General features: G+C 38.6%; 1 protein-coding gene across 2 annotated transcripts in view; it reads right to left on the bottom strand.

Annotated features, from left to right (window-relative positions):
- The window catches only part of DTL (denticleless E3 ubiquitin protein ligase homolog), a 61,805-nt gene that overhangs the window by 25,207 nt on the left and 15,901 nt on the right, over nt 1-20,697 (bottom strand). For both annotated transcript variants that reach the window (XM_045298093.1, XM_004700141.3), the window contains exons 6-12: nt 19,841-19,906; nt 19,134-19,246; nt 16,520-16,593; nt 15,146-15,249; nt 14,710-14,814; nt 9,751-9,863; nt 1,260-1,349 (exon numbers count right to left, since the gene is read on the bottom strand). In XM_045298093.1, coding sequence (XP_045154028.1) covers nt 1,260-1,349; nt 9,751-9,863; nt 14,710-14,814; nt 15,146-15,249; nt 16,520-16,593; nt 19,134-19,246; nt 19,841-19,906 — 665 coding nt within the window. The remainder of the gene's footprint in view (nt 1-1,259; nt 1,350-9,750; nt 9,864-14,709; nt 14,815-15,145; nt 15,250-16,519; nt 16,594-19,133; nt 19,247-19,840; nt 19,907-20,697) is intronic.

Here is a 20,697-nt window from a genome sequence, read left to right as displayed (position 1 = left end):
TGATGAGGGCAATGAATGTACAAATGTGCTTTACACAATTGATGTATGTATGGATTGTGATAAGAGTTGTATGAGCCCCTAATAAAACAATTAAAAAAAAAAAAAGAATAGCTCCTGGGATCTTAAAGGCTGGTCTTAAAATAAGAAGCAGGTAAGGAATCAGCTAAGTCCACTTGCGATCCAAGAATTGGAAATAAAATCCAAAACCAGAAGAATTCTATTAGATCTTAAATTTTGATCACCCAATTTGTAGATGGCTATGAATTATAGTGAAAGCCCAAAATTCATTCAGAGTCCCCTAGTGGATTAAGACTTCTGCTTTCTTTTGGACTGAGGTTTTCTTTTGTTGTTGAATTTTAAAAAATGTGATTTTCTTTATATGAAATCCAGGATAGCTAAATATTTAGAGGCAGTAACTAGATTAATAGCTCCTTACGGTTAGGATAGGAAGGTTACGGGAAAACTGGGAGCTAATAATAATGAATACAAGAATGAAGAAAATGATTTAAAACTGACTATATGACAATCGAACAACTCTTTTAATATACTTAAAACAATTGAATTGTATGTATATGAACTACGTGTCAATACAGTTAAATACAAACAGTAAAAAAATAATATATTCATGGCTATATCCTTAACTTCACATTGATATATTCATATATACTCACACATATTTACATTAATGAAGGCAAAAAACATATACAAACCACCGATTTCTGACCTCACATTTGGTGTGTGTTTCTCATTGACCTTGCATTGTATATTTACTTTTTTTGGTAAAAAAAGGTGGGTGAATTTTCTTATTTCCAGAATGTGTAAGACATTTCTGGTTTATTTTTTATGTCATTTACTCTAAGGTAACCTTATATGGTAAAACTTCACAGTAGGTATTTTATTAGCTGTATGTGATAGCCCAAAACAGACCATGAAGAACAATCCACACCAATAGTGCAGAGGTGAAAAACTTGTTCACACCTTACATTTAAGATAAAATTGAATCACATTTTAAAAATATACTTAATGCTATCTTTAAGAAAGAATTACTCTAGGGAGTCAGAAATCCATCCTTACTCCTTTGGGTCGAATGCAGTTTCCTCATTCTTCATAGAGAAAAGTCGAATATCTGATTAATTCTGATACAGATCCATAGATGGCCTCAAAATCTGTTACATCCATTGAAACAAAAGTCTACATACATATCAAGTGAAATCTTAGGAAATCTACTCTTATAAGTAACCACAGAGATTTTTACAAACCTTCGTGAAGTCTGCTGGACACCAGCTCACAGATGTGACCTCTTGTGAATGACCCAGGAGCATAGTGGGAGGATGCCAAGGGGTAGAGACCTAAACGACAATCAAAAATAAACCAGTTAGAGCAGCGTAAGGTCTTCCAGATATGAGGCTCCTCTCTGTTTGTCCTTTAGCGCTATTACCTAAGCCCCTAGAGAAAGTTATAATTCAGATGAATCCTAATGGATAAAAGTACCATTTCTTAAAAAAAAAGTACCAATTTTTGTGACTGACCTGAGTAAACAACAAAAAGAGCCAGAATAAGTATGTAATAACATGAGTCAATATACAGCGAGTTAACATATCAGGACAGGACTCATTTCAAATCAGAGCTACCTAGCTATACATATTTTGATTAATGTTCAAGACTGGCACTGTCTCTCTCTCCTCTTAGTTGGTAAGTTTTCATGTAACCAAACCCAAGCTTGTTGCCAGTGAGTTGTTTCAAACTCACAGCGACCCTATAGGGCAGAGTAGGGTTTCCAAGGTTGTAATCTTTATGGGATCAGACTCATCTTTCTCTCACAGAAAGATAGTGGGTTCAAACTGCAAAACCTTCAGTTAGCAGTCTGGTGCTTAATCACTGAGCCCCTAGGGTTCTTCAGCTGCTAGGCAGTGGATATCAAATGAACACCTTAAGTTTTATTCTTACAGAGCCCAAACATTTTCAGGTCTTCTTTAGTTAGCTACTTTCAGAAACACCAAATCCTGAAGCAACCTGAGACATGTTCTGTCTCCCAAAAGACATTTGAACATTTTACAAAAATTCCACATTATTCCCTGCCATCCTAAATAAGTATGCTGCTGTCGTGGAACTGATTCGGACTCAAGGAGACTCCATGTGTGTACCCCATAGGCTTTTCTAGGTTCTGACCTGATTGCCAGGGCTGCTTCCCAAGGTCTCTCTGGATGAGCTCAACCTGCCAATCATTCAGCTAGTAGTCAAGCTCCTAACTGTTTGCACCGGACAGGGGCTCCTTGAAGGGTTATAGGCTATATTTTATGTGGGACCTTGGTATTCTTCCTGGGGGGAAAGATCCTCTAAACTTTTTAGTGAATTTAAGAAATTCTCAAGTTCCACAGATGTATGCATTTGTGTACACACACACACACACACACACCCTACTCCTTGCAGCATGTTATTATGTAAAAATTGGTAATTAGATCAGTGGTTCTCAACCTTCCTAATGCCACAACCTTTTAATACAGTTCCTCATGTTGTGGGGACCCTCCCCACAACCATAAAATTTTTTTCATTGCTACTTCATAACTGTAATTTTGCTACTGTTATGAATCGGCCGACCCCTGTGAAAGGGTCATTCAACCCCCAAAGGAATCGCGCCCCGCAGGTTTAAAACCATTGTATTAGATGAAAATGGACAATGGCCAAATTATTACGAATTGCCAAATTACATCTTAACTGGCAAACCACTGAGAATCATAGCCCAGCTGAGTGAACACTTAACACAGCCAGTGTTACATTCATCACTGCCAGATAAATGTCATTAATGTGGTTTTTTTAACTAGTTATACATCTGTGATGTTGGATAATGAGAGTTGGTAAGTGTATATAAATCTGCATACTCACACAATGTATAAAAAGGGTCACACTGTTCAGTACTACATGTGACTAAGATTCGGTTTTCCCTTGGTCAGATGCCACTAGTGATATAGCTTGGACAGTCTTGTACAACTGACTCATTCAAGAGCTATCAATCTTTTCACAGGACATGAGAATTAATCGGCACAATATGGAGTACAACCTCATAACTATTATTAGCATGTGGATTTAGAAAAAGTTAGGTGGGGGCTGAGTGGAATTATTCACTCCATTCTCCTGAGGCTCTGAATCATGGCTCATTTGCATGAAGAAAGTGGATACAACTCTGGCAAGATTCGTGAGAATGACTGAAGTGAAGTTAATAGATTCCTCAAATTGTCATTAAGAGATTTGACAAGCTGATTCATCAGGTTATCTAACTTAATTACTATCACTCCTCTCTTGGGTTAAATGGCATACATGTAATAATTCAAAAAAGTCAAAGAGTAGAGTCTAATTTGCTTTGATAGATTAATGGAAGTTTAACTGAAGTGAAATAAGCACTATGTACCAGGATCTCACTTACTGCTTACTCCTACAATGCCAGAGAGATACCAACTCATTCTCTCAAATGGAAGCATATTAAAAAATATTTTTTTTCTGAATACTGCAATAATTAGAGATAACCACTTCTTCCTCCATTTGGGATGACTCTAATACATTAAGTTTCCCATCACACCAGGCAGGACTGGGAGCAGCATGTTCAAAGGGAGAGGAGGGAATGATGTCCTCGGGCCGCTCCAGGGTAGAACATTCTATTCTACTCCATTGGTTCACCTGCTTGTTCCCTCTAGCTTTTCAAGAGACTGACCCTTCCTCAGTTTTTCTATTACAATACGTAGGAGATTCTAAATGTGTACACAAAGAATGAAAATAAGTTTCAGGAAGAACCTAAATAGTCATCACTAGATTCATGCTCATTTCTCTATCTCCCATAGGAACTGAGAGGAAACTAGTAATGACAATAAAAGCTACAATGTGTTGAGTACTTCATTTACCATGAGATAAGCACTTTATGTGAAGTTAAAAGTGGGAGGTACTTCTTAAAAATTCAAAGATAGTATTGACGGCTGACCCAGTAATTCTACCTATAGCTATATATATGAATGGGCTTCAAAAATTTGTGGAAAAGTGGAGTTGAAAGAAACAGATTTCTTCCATGAACTTCTTTGAAGTCTTCTCAAATGTTCCCAAGAGAAATGAAAACACCTGTCCATTAACAAATCATGTATAGATGTTCGTAGCATCTTTGTTTATAATAGCCAAAAAAAAGCAAATAATCCAAATGTCCATGAGCTGATGAATAGATAATCTAAAGATGGTCTACTCAAGCAATGATTTTATTCAGCCACAAGAACAAAATGAAGTACTGATGTATGAATGAGCCCTGAAAATATTATGCTACATAAACGAAACTAGCCACAAAACAGCACACATTGATTCCACTTATATGAAGTGCCTGGGATAGAGAAATCCATAGACAGACAGGGTATATGAGGGGGTACTCCCCAAAAACCGGAATGGTGCTAGATGGAGTGGAGCTTTCGTAGTATGCATTTTTCCACTAGGCGAGCTTTGAGCAACTTGCTCTAAGTTAGTGCAGCCAGTGGCATCGCCTGGGAAGGTTGTGTATCTTTTTGTAAAAGCAGTTTCGCTTGAACCTCATTTTTGGTGATGGCTGATTTAAGAGAACAGCATGCAGCTATGAAATGTTTCCTGCTCAGGAAAAATGCTGCAGAAACTGTCGTGATGTTGAACACAGCTTACAAGGACAGCGCTATGGGAAAAACTCAAGTGTATGAGTGACTTTCCCCTTTCAAAAAAGGTGAAAAGTCAATTGATGACTAATCTCATTCTGGATGTCCATCAACTTCACAAATGGACAAAAAATGTCAACTTGTAGTACATTTGGACTTTGTTCCACCAGCTCAGACTGTTAATCAGACTTTCTGTTTAGAAGTTCTGAAAGATTGCATAAGTATGCAACAAAAAAGGCCTGATTTGTGGCAGACGGGGGACTGGTTTTGCCACTAGGACAATGCACCTGTTCATGCAGCCATCTCCGTGGGCCAGCTTTTGGCAAAACCCAGCATGCCTCTCTTGCCCCATGTAGCTTACTCCATGCAACCCTTCTTGTTTCCGCAAATGAAGAGGGACATGAAAGGACAGTGATTGGATGACATAGAAGAGGTGAAGAAAAATGAGGAAGGTGCTGTCAGCCATCCAAATAGATGAGTTTGAAAAATGTTTCCAAGAATGGCATGGCAGATTTGAAAAATGTATTAAGTGTAATGGAGAGTACTTTGAAGGTGATAAGGTTGTTTTATACAAAATTTAAATTCATAGCTTTGGAAAAAATTTTCCCAGTGTTTTTGAATACCCCCTCACAGTTTGGGAGCTGCCAAGGGTTGGGGGCATGTGGGGGAAGATTACAGAGTGATGGCTAACAGATTTCTTTTCAGGGTGTTGAAATATTCTGGTTTTACACAGTGGTACTGGTTGCTCAATATTGTGACTATACTAAAAAAATTGAATTGTATTCTTTAAAATGGTGAATTCTGCATTATGTGAATTCTATTTCAATTTGAAACCAAAAAAGGTAGAGGGACATGTTGTGAGCTAAAATGTCGGTCAAGATTTTATAAATTTGAGACATGAATGCTTTGACACACAAAACTACTATAGCGTATAGTACTTAGTGACTCCTAGCTGCTAACCACAAGGTTAACAGTTCAGACCCACCAGCTGTTCTGTAGAAGATGAGTCTGTTTCAGTAAAGATTTAGTCTCATAAACCCTAGATAGGGTCACTATGGGTTGGAATCAATGCTATGGCATTGAATTTGGGTTTTTAATGAGACTAGGGTGACTTTACAATCCTTTTTCGTTGATATGTTTATCTATTGCCACTTCATTTGCTAAAACAAAAAAATTTCATAGGATTTTGATTTTTTTAAAGCCTCCCCCACTTTTGAAGTAGAAAGAAGAAAATGAGAGGTTCAAAAGACTTTTAGGGGCTCCAAAGTATTTGGGGACTTGTCAAACACAAAAGGTTTTCTCTCTTACATGTTAAAAATATGAAAGAAATCAAGATGTTAATAGAGGGCATGGGGAAACCCAACATCCACCCTCATAGGACTACGAAGGCTCTAACTTAGAGGCCACATAACAGTTTGGATATTTAAACATGCCAGGAAGTTCAGCACCTTTGTGGACAAAATCTTAGTCTGCCCAGTTGGAATCCAAACTTAATCTTTCTTGTGGTCATGTCAGGCTCCACATTTTGCCAGTCAGTGGTGGAATAACTGCCAAATCAGCTTATTTATAACCACTTCAATGCTGTTCAGCAATTGTCAGAAATGAACCGGGCTATGACACTTAGAGGAAAATTGAAGAGAGTTTAATATTAAAACCTCTCTTAATTTTTAGTCTTGAGAGCCTAAATCTACTTTATCTGCCCTTTGTGGAGCAGTGGTGAGGATTAGAATTTGAAATCCCCACCTTCCATTCTGTTTTCTGGTGTCAACACTTGAGAGAGTTCTGATCTCTTGGGCATGTGGCAGTTACAAGACAATGCAACAGCCTGGACATTCCAATTGCAAGGAAATTATTTTAAATGATAGGTCCCTTCCTTTTAAAATACAACAAATCATAGAAAAGAGGACTAAAAAAATAAAATTAAATTAAAAAAATATAAGAGGACTAGTCACCAGTGGTGCCACTAGTGTGAAACTGTATTTGGTGACAGTCAGAAGGGTGACACTAAAATGATGACCTACAAATTTCCATGTAGCATTTCAGCATAATATTAAGTTTTCATAAAATATCCCTGCAATTATTTTCCCATAAGCTCAACTTGTGTGTAGCAGTATACCTATAAAGCTAAGAGCCTCTGCTCACTTACTTTTTGAACCTTCTAGTATGCTCTCTTCAGACTGTCATCGTTACTCAATTACAAAGACGTTTTGAATCATGTGGGTTAGTCTGCACATACTTCAAGAACTCGATGTTTTGTGTTGCTACTGGTGGCTTTTCTGGTTTTAGTTACAATATTGTGGTCGTTAATATTTGAGGCCCTAAACCAATAGCTTTATTGCGAATGAAGTAGTAATTAAAGAAAAAGGAAAGTCAAAAAGCCCTCTGCTTAGTTACCAATAATGCTCTAATTAAAAGAGGAAATAGCTACAAACACTTTGTTGTTAGTATTCATATTATCTAAGACATATTCCATATAAGCAATTTAAACTAGATCACACACTATTCTTTTACTTTCACATATTAATCTATGAATAAAATTGATTATAAAGGTTACGAAGAATTCTGTATGGTCTGGTAGGCTGAGGTCTGTGTGGGAGCAGGGGAACACCAAGTCTTCCCACCACGCTGACATGCACCCAAGAGACGCACGCCACTGTGAGCCACCTCACTAGGCAAAGTCAATTTTAGGAGCAGCAAGCTCACCAGGTTCTCAAATGTCAGAGGCTGTTCACTGAGTTATGTGTGGACAGGCAGGAGAACATCATGTCTGACCCACGTCATTCAGCACTGATGTGTGACCCAGCAGAGGAATTTAGAAAGGGTCACACATCAAGTGGTGGCCACTGATTGGATGTCTAAAATGAATTATGAGCAGGTGCCAAGTACTTTTAGTGTCTTTACAGGGAGGAAGTATTCCCTCAATGCTCATTCCCACCAACCAACCAACCACACAAAACGTTTTTCGTGTTAAGAGAAGAGGGCTAGAGGAACTTTAAGAATTGATAAGGAGAACTCTATGTTATAAAAAATTACATATATAATTAAGTATGTGTAGTTAAAACTAACATGAATGATAGGTTTACTCAAAATATTTCATTATGTGTATTTTGTATGTTACAATTCATTTGGATTATTTTAAATAAAAGGTTTTTCTTTTGTACAAAAAATCTTTAAAAGACAACTTTTTGTAGGAATAAAGATTAGCTAAATTGGAGTGAAAGAGAGACAATGTGAGAAGGGAAACTCAAAATTAAAAACTATAAATACAGAAGCATCAAGTGAAAAGAATTTGAGAGAGAAGTTACTATATACACTCATGTATAAGCTGAGTTTTTCAGCACAATTTTAATACAGTCTTTGTGGTAAAATTAAATGCCTTGGTTGATATTTGGGTCAGCTTATACTCCAGTATATAAGGTAGGTAAAAAGTTTCATACCAAGATGAGAATTTAAGGATATATACTTTATAAGGGAAATTTCATTTGAAAAGAAAACAATTATATTTGTTAAAAAAAAAAAAAAAAGAAGTCAGCAACATAAAAGCAACACAGAGAACAATTAACTCCCTCTAGGGACCAAAAGTTTTATTGGTAGTGTTGTACTTTTGCAACTCTAGGTATAAAATAATTTTAGTATCTCTCCCAGTACAGAATGAAATTAAGAAGGATCAATTATGTTCCATGTCAGGTAAGTTTAACTTTTTCCCTATGATAACATGAAGGATGTAACTTCCCTGGAGTTTGCAGGACTATAGATACATACCTTTATAGGGAGAAGTAAGGGGTGTGATAATATTGAAACTATGGGCCTATACAATTTTTTATATTATGACTCTGAAACAAAATGTAGGTACCCCATTCATTAACCTCACCACGGTCAAGGATATTTACGGAATCACAGGGAAGCCTAGAAGATACTCAACTCTTAGCCCTCGGTCAACAATGTCTGAATATTAACTTTCGACTCTACATTGAGTGTCTCCCTCAAGGCACACACTCAACAGATGCGGACTTTTAGTGTCATCATTATTCCTACCTTAAAAGTCTTTTTTTTTTTTTAGTGGCCAGCAAGTCCTATTCATTGTATAAACATCTCAATTTTCTTTACTGGGCTTCGAACTTTAAATTTCTTGGCTTATAGAAGTCATTTTAGAATCAGTTATTTAGAAAGTTTCAAAAAATTACATAATAGAGGAACATAAAATTGATAAAAATTGAGACAAGTATTAAAGGAATGCTATTAAATATATTTTAAAAATTGATAAAATAGTCAAACACATTTTAGTAGCCCGAATGACTGTCTTATGTAAGGCCGTGTGGGAATAGGGCCAAAAACATTGCATTTTGTTTACGTTTGAAAACAAAGGGCAGTAGACCAGAGGAGGTACACTGGTACAGATAGGAACTGAAAATCCAGGGAATCCAGGACGGATGAGCCCTATAGGACCAGTGGTGTGAGTGGCGAAACAGGGAGGGTAAAGGGAGAATGGGTAGGAAAGAGGGAACCGATTACATGGAACTGTGTGTGACCTCCTCCCTGGGGGACAGACAACCGAAAAGTGGGTGAAGGGAGACGTCGGACAGGGCAAGATATGACAAAATACCCATTTATAAACTATCAAGGGCTCATGTGGGAGCGGGGAGCGGGGAGGGAGGGGAAAAATGAGGACCTAATGTCGGGGGTTTCAATGGAGAGAAAATGTTTTGAGAAACGATGTACAAATGCGCTTTACACAATTGATGTGTGTATGGATTGGGATAACAGTTGTATGAGCCCCTAATAAAATGTTAAAAAAGAAAAAAAAAGAAAAAAGAAAACAAAGGGCAGAAAGGACAAGGTAGTATGGTTTTCTGAGCACCAAGATGAAGTACTTGAGGCCCTAGACACGTTTCTGCATCTTCACATTCCTGAGACTCTGTGAAACTGTGGGAGGCTGTGGATATTGACTTCTGATAATCTCTGAACAGAGAGCATCACATATTTCGTAACAATCAGAACGAGGTTTTGGCCATAGTAAGAGCCAGGAAGCAACCTGATGTAGAAAAGTTGAGAGAATGTACGGTATTAAATTCACGTCCTCTTAAAGATGGCAACTCACCCTCCAGATGTAGGCAGCTTCGTCACTTGAACCGCTGACTAAAAACTGGTCATCTGGACTAAGACTGGCTTTCACATAAAAGGTAGAGTTCAGGTGTCCGCTGAAGGAAGCCACTGCAAAAGAAAATAACCCAAATATCTGGCTTTTATTTCCAGGATTCAAATAAATGAAAGCAACATATGTGTCCTATCAAGTTTTATTATTGTATTAACTATCAAAGCAGATGGCCAAGCTATAACCAAAAGTAACCAAACACTGCCATTGAGTCTCTCACAACAACCCTAGGAGCTGAAAGCCTCCTCTTTCTATTTCAAGGAGGCTGGTGGTTTTGAATTGCTGACCTAGCAGTTAGCAGTCAAACAACTATGCCACCAGGGGTCCTTGGCCAAGAGATCATCACCAAATAAAAGGGGCCTATCCATTGGCAGAATAATAACTATAAAAAGAGATTACGCAATAGACCCAATCTCAGCTGACATGCTTGGTGTGGAGAAGGCTGAAGAGAGGAATGTTATGATAGGACAAGACAGGACAGATACCCAACTCAGGGTTGGGCTCTTTTGACTGCATGACATGTTTACTTCCCCTTAAAACGTCAAAAGCTTTAAGGATAAATTGCTATTCTAGTCTTTCTTCCAGAGTCTAGGGGGCATGGTGGTTATGTGTTCTGCAGCGATGTGCAAGGTCAGCAGTTTGATCTGAGGGAGAAAGATGGGGCTATCTCCTCCGGTAAAAAATTACAGTCTTGTGACAGGGCCGGGCCCAAGCCGAGCTATGTTGACCCTCTCCCCAGAAGAAAGTAATACAGAGGACAGCACTGGAGAGATAGCCCGGGGAGAGGTGTGGGTCTGTCCAGAGCACACGGTGCGAACTAAGAGGAAAAAAGAGAGAGAGAGTGAACCTCATCATGGCTCACCAAGCCCTGAGGATGACATCCCTGCTCGGAGCAGCCAATGCAGAGAGAAGACCGTTGAGCCAGCCCACAAGACATGACATTCCCTCACTGATCTATAGCACTATGGGGGACAGCACTGGAGACACTGCAGAAAGTGTGCCCAGTCTGCCCCATGCACAGTGGGGTGAAATGCAAAGGGCATGCTACAGGGCAGCCAAGTAACCAAGTCCTGGAAGAATCCTGAAGATTTTTTGACTCGGGGGACAGGGCTTGGCACCTCATCAGACGCGAATGGAAAACACTCCTAAGGTCAGCAGACAGACCTGGAACTATCACCTATAGCACCGCCCCCCCACCCCCCCATATGTCCTATGTCTATCTATGTAAGATAGGCAGGACAAACAATCCTGAGGAGAAAACAACAGGACCGCTGGTCCCAGGTGTACATGGGAGAGGATGGGGCGGGAAGTAGGAGCAGGGAGCCAACAAACTCAGGGATGAGGGAAGAACAAGAGATATAGAAATGATGGTGAGAAGGCCTGGTGGAGTTTGATCAAGTGCAATGTATCCAAAAGGAATTACTGAGAGCCGAGTGGAGGGTGAGTATGATAGTGGGGCAGGAGGGAAGGTGAAAGGAAATAAGAGGAAAGAAGTAGGAAGCAAAAGCTATTTATAGAGCTATCACTATAGGCATGTATATATGTAAATATATTAATTTATAATAAAAGAGATAGAAGCCAATGTACATATATTTATATGTTAAAGTATTAAGATAGCAGATGAACTTTGGGCCTCAACTCAAGGCCTCCCTAAACCAAGAACACTTTGTTCGAATAACCTGGCACTCTTTGATACTCATCTTCCTGATCACTGAAGACAAAATGGGTGCATAAGCAAATGTGGTGAAGAAAGTGGATGGTGCTCAGCTATCAAAATATATAGCATCTGGGGTCTTAAAAGCTCGAAGTTAAACAGCCATCTAACAGGGAAGCAAATGAGGCCACAGGGAAGATGCACATCAGCCTGTATGATCATGAGGTATTGACAGGATCAGGTATCAAAAGATCCAAAACAAACAATTATATGGATGTGAATGAGGGGGGTTAGAGTGGAGACCCAAAGCCCATCTGTAGACAATTGGACATCCCACCCCAACCCCCCCGAAGAGTTACAGGAAGGGACAATTCAACCAGGGTACAGTATAGCACTGGTGAAACACACATCATTCCTCTAGTTCCTGAATGCTCCCCCCCCCCAACTACCATGACCCAGTTCTACCTTACAAATCCAGCTAGACCAGAGCACACAGATTGGTACAGATAAGAGCTCTCAACACATGGAATTCAGGACAGATAAAACCCTCAAGAACAGTAGTGGGAGTAGTGATTTCATGAGAATAGGGGGAAGGTAGGGTTGGGGGGGTGGGGGGGAAAAGAGGGAGAACCCATCAGTTGGTTGGTTACATAGCCCTCCACCCAGGGGGACGAATAACAGAAATGTGGGTGAAAGGAGACAATGGACCATCTAAGATATGAAATAACAATAATAATATATAATTGACTAAAGATTCACGAAGGTGGGAAGGGAGGGGAGGGAGGGGAAAGAAGAGGAACTGATACCAAAGGCTCAAGTAGAGAGAAAACGTTTTGGAAATGTTGATGGCAACATATGTACAAGTGTAGTTAATACAACTGAAGGCTGAGTTGCCATAAGATTCGTAAGAGGCCCCCAGTAAATCAGTTTTAAAAAAAATGCAGTCTTGAAAACTCACAGGGGCAGGTCTAAACTGTATTAAAGGGTCACTATGAGTTGGCATTGACTCAATTGCAGTGAGTCTTTCTTTAGCAGATGTGATAGTGCTTTGAATAGTGTAGATTCTCAAATGTTTGTTGTATAAATATGTAGAACTCAGTGAAAAGAACCACTTGAATTCTGGTTAAGGCTTCTTGATAGCCAAATGGGTTTCTATTTTTATACTAAATGGGATTTTAAATCCAGCACTTTATATTGGCTACTGATGGCTGAAATGGCCAATGGAATAAACTATACACTTACTCCAAATAGGTTAGGGTTAGCTTTCAGGTTTAGAATTCTCACTAGGCACTACATGGGGCAAACAATCTGAGAAATTGTGTGCTTGACAGGTTCTTTTATACTAATGAGGCCAAAACGTGAGGCACTTGGCATCAGAGTAGTACTGAGAAGTACAAAAGCAAACTCTTAGTTAGTGGGAGAGAATTTATGGATGCATTTACATTTTTAGCAGGAAAAATAAACAAGACACATCCTAAGCTCCTCAATGAAGAAGAGAAATATTAGTAAGGGACTTAGCTTTAATTGCACAGAGGTTCCTTCCTTCTGCCAGAATAAGCTGGAAAATAAGTTTATATTTACAGGTTTTAAAGAAAAAGCCTGTATGTCTAATACTTCCTCACATGAGACACTTGTACTGTCAAAGTGAAGCTGGGTGTGGACCAATTCAGACTACTCATAGGCTTTCCAGAGTAGACCCACAGAATAAACAGATAGATCCTTTATTCTAAATGCTATTACAAAACTATAGTTGTTACTCTTCCTTAGTTTTAACCTATGAATAAAAAACTATGGATGGAATTTCCCACTAAACTTATAAGTATTTATTGCCCTCTGCTGGTCTCAGAAAGGTTGGTATGATGTATTTTATAAATGTTTCAATCGTCACTAAAAACCTTGCTGAAACTTTTACTAACTTTAATTACTTCAAATGAATCTTTGATGATTTGTGCTCCTAAAGTGCTCCACCATTATGAACATCACTTAGTGTTATATAATTCTGTGAATAAAGTGTAAGAGATCAAATATTAAGCCCACAACTGTATGTTTAAAATGAAGTATTAGACTGGGGCTTGCTTTCTTCCTCATCATTTCATTCCACTTCTATGCAGCAATATCCATCCATCCATCCATGAGAACCAATCAAATTATTTCAGGAGCTCAGAAAATGGCTACTACATTATTAGTTATGTAGACTGGGGCATATTTGTTTGATGGCAGAAGAACAAAGTTAATTGAAAGCCCCTTTTAGTATAATGCTACATAGCAAAATGTTATAGAAACAGCTTTTGTATACGTGAAACATAATCAGAAACCTAGGAAATGATGTTAAGAAACCTTTTCCCTTTCCCAAATACTCTCTTGTTAAGAGTATTTAAATACCACACCTAATACCAGTCGTGATACTGCCACTGATATGAGAGTCCTTGTCATAAGTTCAATATTATTTGGTGGTTTCTTGTTTGATAGTTAACTGATAATAAATAGTCTTAGAAAGCAGTGAAACGGAAACCATTCTCTAAAAGCGTGCTTGAAGTTTAGAGCCATTCTATGACTTTTCAAAAATGTCATTTATTAGTTCTTTTTTTTTCTTTTCCTTTTTTAACATTTTATTAGGGGCTCATACAACTGTTATCCCAATCCATACACACATCAATTGTGTAAAGCGCATTTGTACATTGTTTCTCAAAACATTTTCTCTCCATTTAAACCCCCGACATTAGGTTCTCATTTTTCCCCTCCCTCCCCGCTCCCCACTCCAGTTCTAAGTATTAGATTCTATTTTTAACTTGAGACAAAAGGTACAAAAGGTGAGAGTAGGGAAACATTTAAAAGAGATAAAATGGTCTGACCAGCATTAAGGAAGAGGCTTGGGTAGGCTCGGGTTGTTGGGGGCTAGAAAATGCATTCCTCAACTTTAACCAACAATCTCCAAGCAGGACAAAAATGACCAGAACTGCCCTCTATTCCACAGCTTATGGAACCAAAAACTGAGATCATTCTAAGCATCGCCAGGAGAGACACACTGTGAAAATCAAAGTCAGTGTAGAGAAGAGAATCCTGATGACTTGATGAAATGAACACACAGGCAAGTACAACGCAGGCAATGTCATGGGAACTAATCAAAGGTCCCAAAGTCTACGGATGTCAGAAGAAGATTGATTAAGGGAGAAAACAACAACAACAAAACCCCCAACATTACCAAAAACACCTATTAGCTTTCCATTAAAAGAAACTGTGGCTTATCTTACCTGGAGAAGTCTTCAACCCAGTCATATTGAACATATAGATGTGGTCATCAGTGCAGCTAGCAAATAAAGTAGAGGCAGTGGAGTCCAACACCAGGCTAGAGTACCCTAAAAAAGAAACCTTTCCGTAAGCAGATGCTGATGACAGTGAGTAGACCTGAGGCTAATTGCTAATTGTGGAAACAAAATTAAATCATTCCATGGGAAGAATCATTAGACTCCGGCCCCCACCCCCCCAAATACATATAAACTAAAGACAGTCTTCTGAGTTCTTGTCTTTTGAACTTTAAAAATGTAAATCAACAATGAAAAACAAATGTAAGAATTTTCCAAGTCTACACTGTTGAAAAGTAGTTTGGTATTTGCTTTAAAAATTCTATCCAAAGTGTGTAAAAGTGTGTACCTCCTAGAAAGCCCTTTAGTCTAAGCAAAGGCTTACCTAGTTTACGAGTGCTGCTACCTGGGTAGAGGAAAGACTTGGATGCTATGGGTTCTTGTCGATATGCAGTGTAATTCTTGCGCAAATCCCATACTTTAATTATCCTAAAAGACAAAGTAAGTTATATTGTAGACCCTCTCTCAATTCCAACCAGCTTCAACTCCACTGAATGTGCAAAGACTTTTAATCAAATTCCTCTGCACATCAAACAGATACAGTGTGAGGACGTATCATTGGGAAACCGATCAAATGATCTCATATTGCTTTCAACAATGTCAGGCTTCCAGTCGCCACAGAAGGGAAACAGATGGGATTTGACCCAGTGATAGGTTGCCCTGAGTTCATTCCAAGAGAGCGGAAAAGGAAGATGGAGGCCGAGTGCTGATAGTCACGGTTCCATTGTTTGTAGAAAAAGCATTTCCTAAGCCTTTGATACTCTGCATGGACATCATAAGTAATGAGCCCATCCCTAGAGTATGTCTTTAAGACAGACTAAAACTTTCCTGTATATTGGAGAAAAGCATGTTTCCCGTTGATCTATTGGGTAATTGTCTTTATCCTGGCCTTCTACAGTTTATAGGCAACTTAAAGAACTTTGTGTAAAAGTCTGGCATCCTTGAGAAAAATACCAGAACAAGCTTTCACAGCTATTAACAAGCATTCCTGATAGCCTTTGGGTTATCCTTCCTTCCTGTGTGAGGCTTGGCCTCCAGAAGGGCTTTAGTGTCCCAGGGATTTAACCGAAGGCCACAGTAAGCTGTCATCTTCTTAAATGAAGTTTTGGAAGGAGATTTATCAGTCAAACAGGACAGTTAAAAGGCAAGGTTTAAAAGAAAAATAATTAAAAAGCAAGCGTCCCCATGCTCAAAAGACAAGACCATCGAACAAAACTTGCCACAGACTGATTTACAACCCACATTTTCAGGCCAATCATGGATGGAAGGTATGTGAATGTCATTGGGCACTACTATCTAGTTAGATTACTCCTGGAAATGCCAGTTCTATGCCCAGAATAAGACTCTTTCTCTTAGGATACTCTTGAATCAGAAACAAGAAAATCTAAATTGATTTAGTCACATAATAATAGACTAAAGTTTACTATATAAGGCAAGGAAATCATCTATCTCATTTCCTTCATACCAGTTCCTATTAAGACATTGTGCCATGCATGGCATCTATTATCTCATTTAAAATTTGAACCAGAGTCCTAGTTAGATAGTTTCCAGTGGGATCTGTGGTTCCTTCTCTCGGGTGGGGGTACTCACTAGGCTGAAAATTAAAGCACACATTCATTGATAATAGGACTAGGTGACTCTCTCACACATAGGTGCTGAAAGGGACCTCCACCAAAAGAACTAAGAAATAAACTCTTACCCATCCACGGCTCCTGCTGAGATTAATGTGTTCTCATCTTGAAAGAGGACCACAGTAACACTCTGTTGGAAATCCTAGCATGACAGAAAAAAAGAGGGAAATTCTAGCTTAGGAATCCTAACCTTCATTAACAAGAAACCACAGCTCTAAAAATGAAGGCATATAAGCATCAAGTTAGACTAAATGGTCCTTTCTCAGTAATCTTACTCAGATATATATGCAAGCAGAAAAGTTATGTTGGTTTAAAAAAAAAAGACCTAAACGTGATTACAGCATTGAGGGTTAATTTGTACTCAAGAGACCAACAGGCAATTAAAAGATATTATCTGAGCTTGCTGGTTTTATATAGAATCAGCCCTACTAATCAGGTGAGTATCCTTAGAAAACTCATTTAAGGTTCCTGGGCCTCTTTCATTTCCAAAATGTCACTTTCTAACCTTATTATCACGTAAACCCCAAACCAAACCCACTGCCCTCACTGAGCTGTTTGACTGATAGTGACCCTAAAGAAGGGCCTAAAGAACTGTGGAGGGGTACAATTGATTACATGTGCTGAAGAAGTTAAAGAGCTCCAGGAAGCGGAATTCCTGTTAGGTTCTCTTGGCTCAGAGCCTGATGAAATGTAGAAATGTCACTCATTTCAAGTCCAGCTGCTCTCTATATGCCAATCCTGTCAGCGTCTCTCAATGCTTTGTGTTGCTCAAGGTTGTGGTTGTTAGGTGCCGTAGAGTCAGTTCTGACTCATACCTTGCAATCTGTACTGCTGCAACTGTTGAGTGATCCTCAGCAAAATTCTACTTTCAAGTGATACCAAATATTCTACAGAATTTACATTGTTGAGTCTCTTTTCTTTGGAATGGCTACAAATAGCTCTTCTAGTCAGTTGACAAATAGCTATCTTCCAAATTGCTTGGCATGAATGAGCAAGTGCTTCCAGTATCAGTTTGTTGAAGCACTTCAATTGGTATTCCATCAATTCCGGGAGCCGTCTTTTTTGGGTGATGCTTTTAACATAGCTTGAACTTCTTTCAGCACCATTGGTTCTTGCTCATATGCTACCTCTTAAAAATGGTTGAGTGTCAACCAGTTCTTTATTGGCACAGTGAATCTGTAATTCTTTCCATCTTCTCTTAATGCTTCCTGCATCATTCAGTATTTTGCCCATAGAATGTTTCAATATTGCAACTCGAGGCTTGAAATTTTTTCTTGAGTTCAGTTTAAGATATCTGAGTGTTCTTCCGTTTTGGTTTTCCAACACTAGATCTTTGCACATTTGAGTCTAATATTTTACTTTGTCTTCTTGAGTTGCCCTTTAAAATTTTGTTTGGCTCTTTGATTTTGTCATTTCTTCAATGTGCTTTCGTGACTCTGTTTAAGAGCGAGTTTCAGAATCTCTTCTAACAGGCATTTTGAGCTTTCTTTCCTTTCCTGTCTCTTTAATGACCATTTGCTTTCTTCGTGTATCATGGTTTTGAGCTCGTCCTACAGCTCCTCAGGTCTTGTCTTCAGTGTTGAATGCATTACAGCTGTTCTTGAAATGTTCTCGTTATTTGGGTGGGATCAACTTCAGGTTTTATTTTGGCTCCTGTGGATTTATTTACATTTTCTTCATCTCCAACCTGAACTTACATATCAGCAACTGACTATTCCACAATCAGCCCCTGGCCTCGTTTTAGTTGCTATCAAGCTTCTCCATGGTCTCTTCCCACAGATGTAGTCCATTGACTTCTGCGTATTCCAACTGTTTCTTCTCATTTGAGTCATGCCTCATCAACAAATGAAACTTCTGAAGGCTTTACTCCATCCTCGTCATTATGGTTACTATCTCTGACAATATTCTGCTTCTATTCATGAGGGTTCCGGCAACTAGCAATGTTTTGATGCTATCCAGATGCTTATTCAGCAGGTAAAGCCTATTCCTTCTTCATAGTCTGTTCTTCGTCTGGGAGCTGTGCTGAAACCTGTGATCTTGCTGGTATTTGAAACACCAGTGACATAACTCCCATTATCAGAGCAAGACAGTCTACCACAGTATGATACACTGACAGGAAAGTGATGGTGTTCAAGGTATATGCAGTTTTATACCTAAAGTTTTAGCAACGACATTTCCAAAGACATTAACTTGGACGCTACAAAACCAAGAATATCAGAAAAATACACTAAAGTAAGACCAATGGTGGGAAAAAAGTTAAGCAGTAGGAGCATTGCTTAAACTATACGTTGTTTGAGATGCACTATGTTTTGCCTAAGTGTTTCTCAATATAATAAATAATACTCTATGAAATACAAAACTTATGAAATATATAAAAAACTCAGATCTGTTCTGAAGCTTGTTACAAAATAATAGGGATTTCCTCCTTTGAATATAAAACTATCACGGCACTAAATATGCACCTTCAAGCTACTATTCGTCGCCCTTTCCTAAAGATGTATATGTGAGGATGCAAAGTTGTCAGAAATTAAGTGCCCCTATCCCTGCCCTTTCTATACTACTGAAAATCTGCCAAACCTTCACTGCAGTTTAAATGCCACTGCTGTTTTATGCCCAACAAAGTCCCTGAAATGTGATTCTCTGTTAAGATATCCATATGCAGATACATCTATAAAACCTTACCACAGACGGAGCAAGTCCTTTTAAATTCTGCTTCTTCTTCGGTTTTGAAGGGGTTTGCTTGTCTGAGGTATTATGAGCTCCACTGATTTGATTCACTTGCCTATAATATCCATCTGAAAGATATTCCGAAGAAATGGATTTAAGTTTCAGAACCTTGTACATAAACCGAAAAACAAAACTCATAGCCACTGAGCCGATTCTGACTCAAAAGACTGAATCCGACTGTAGGACAGGGTAGAACTGCCCCTGTGAGTTTCTGAGACTGTCACTCTTTAAAGGTGTTCTCAGGCCCCCAAATAAACGGGTTTATTTAGATTATTGAAATAGAAAACAGTAGCACCAGCTACACTGTATCTCCTGTGGTGATATTGTCATGGAGAAAAATAAAGGAAGCAGAAAGTGGCATAGGTTTTTTTGGTTCATGGTAATGTGACCTAACCCAACCCTTAAAGTCAAAACTGAATTTAAATTAAAACATGCAGATAAATTGCATTATAAAGCAGAATAACATGAGGTGAAAATGTGAGGCTAATACTTGGAATAATCACTAAAAGATTGTGAATTTAATGTGACTAACAATGGGCGCTTGGGAACACATGTGCCCCCTGGTGGTCATCAGATGGAAACACCAACCCTTTCATACCGGCAAGCTCACATTTGGTGAAATTAGAACAAGAACTAGATTTTAGAAATTAGAACTAGATTACCTTTTTTGTTGTACCTGGTGTCCCAGACCATAATATTGCCATCTCTCCCACCTGTACAGAAGACAGCTGTGGGGAAAGAGTTCATAAAAAGGTTAATAATAAAACTGGTCCACAACATATGTTTTCAATTTCAATTTCCTAGAGTATCATATGATAGATATTGAAATAAACAGTTGAGATTAAAAATAGTAACTACCAAGGGACTTAAAAAATTCCATTATCTTCTAATTCCATTTCCTTCGTGCCCTTTTTGAAGCCCCCTCCTATATGACTCCATAACCAACGAGAAAACAAAACTGTGAAAGTAGGGGAGGCAAAGACTTCACTCCTGTTGGGTACCAACTTTCCCTCACCATCCATGTTGTACCATCCTTTTGTGTAAAATGTTTAAACCACAACAATACTATATGTAATAAAGTTACAGTAAGAATAATGACACGGCAACAGCAAAAATAAATCAAGGCCTTGTCAGGGGCTAGACATCACCCTAAGGACTTTACATCCTTGCTATTATCCCTGATGGAGGTAGTATTATTTTTCCCTCCATCAAGCAGATGAGCAAACTGAAGCAAAGACAGAAGATACATAACATGTCCAAGGTATTCTGGCCACATGAAGACCAAGTCCATACTCCCAAAACTATAAGCTATAGTGTCTCAGTGTAAAACTTCACCCCACTGTGAAAGTGAATACTCCTGGGGATTGAAAAACGGGAATAAGATTGCAGAAAATATGCAGAAATTTCAGTTTTAGCTTTAACGTCATACTGTTAAAATGAAACAAGAAAAGATCTTCCGGGAAGAGTACGTTAACAAATGGATCTTCTTGCATTGTAAATTCTGGACAAAATGCAAAAA

Source organism: Echinops telfairi, unplaced genomic scaffold (genome assembly GCF_000313985.2).
Source record: "Echinops telfairi isolate 266 unplaced genomic scaffold, ASM31398v2 ScPeMD7_7424;HRSCAF=8462, whole genome shotgun sequence".
Lineage (NCBI taxonomy): Eukaryota > Metazoa > Chordata > Mammalia > Afrosoricida > Tenrecidae > Echinops > Echinops telfairi.
The sequence above is the reverse complement of the archived record's forward strand: the minus strand, read 5'-3'. Positions and strand labels throughout refer to the sequence as shown.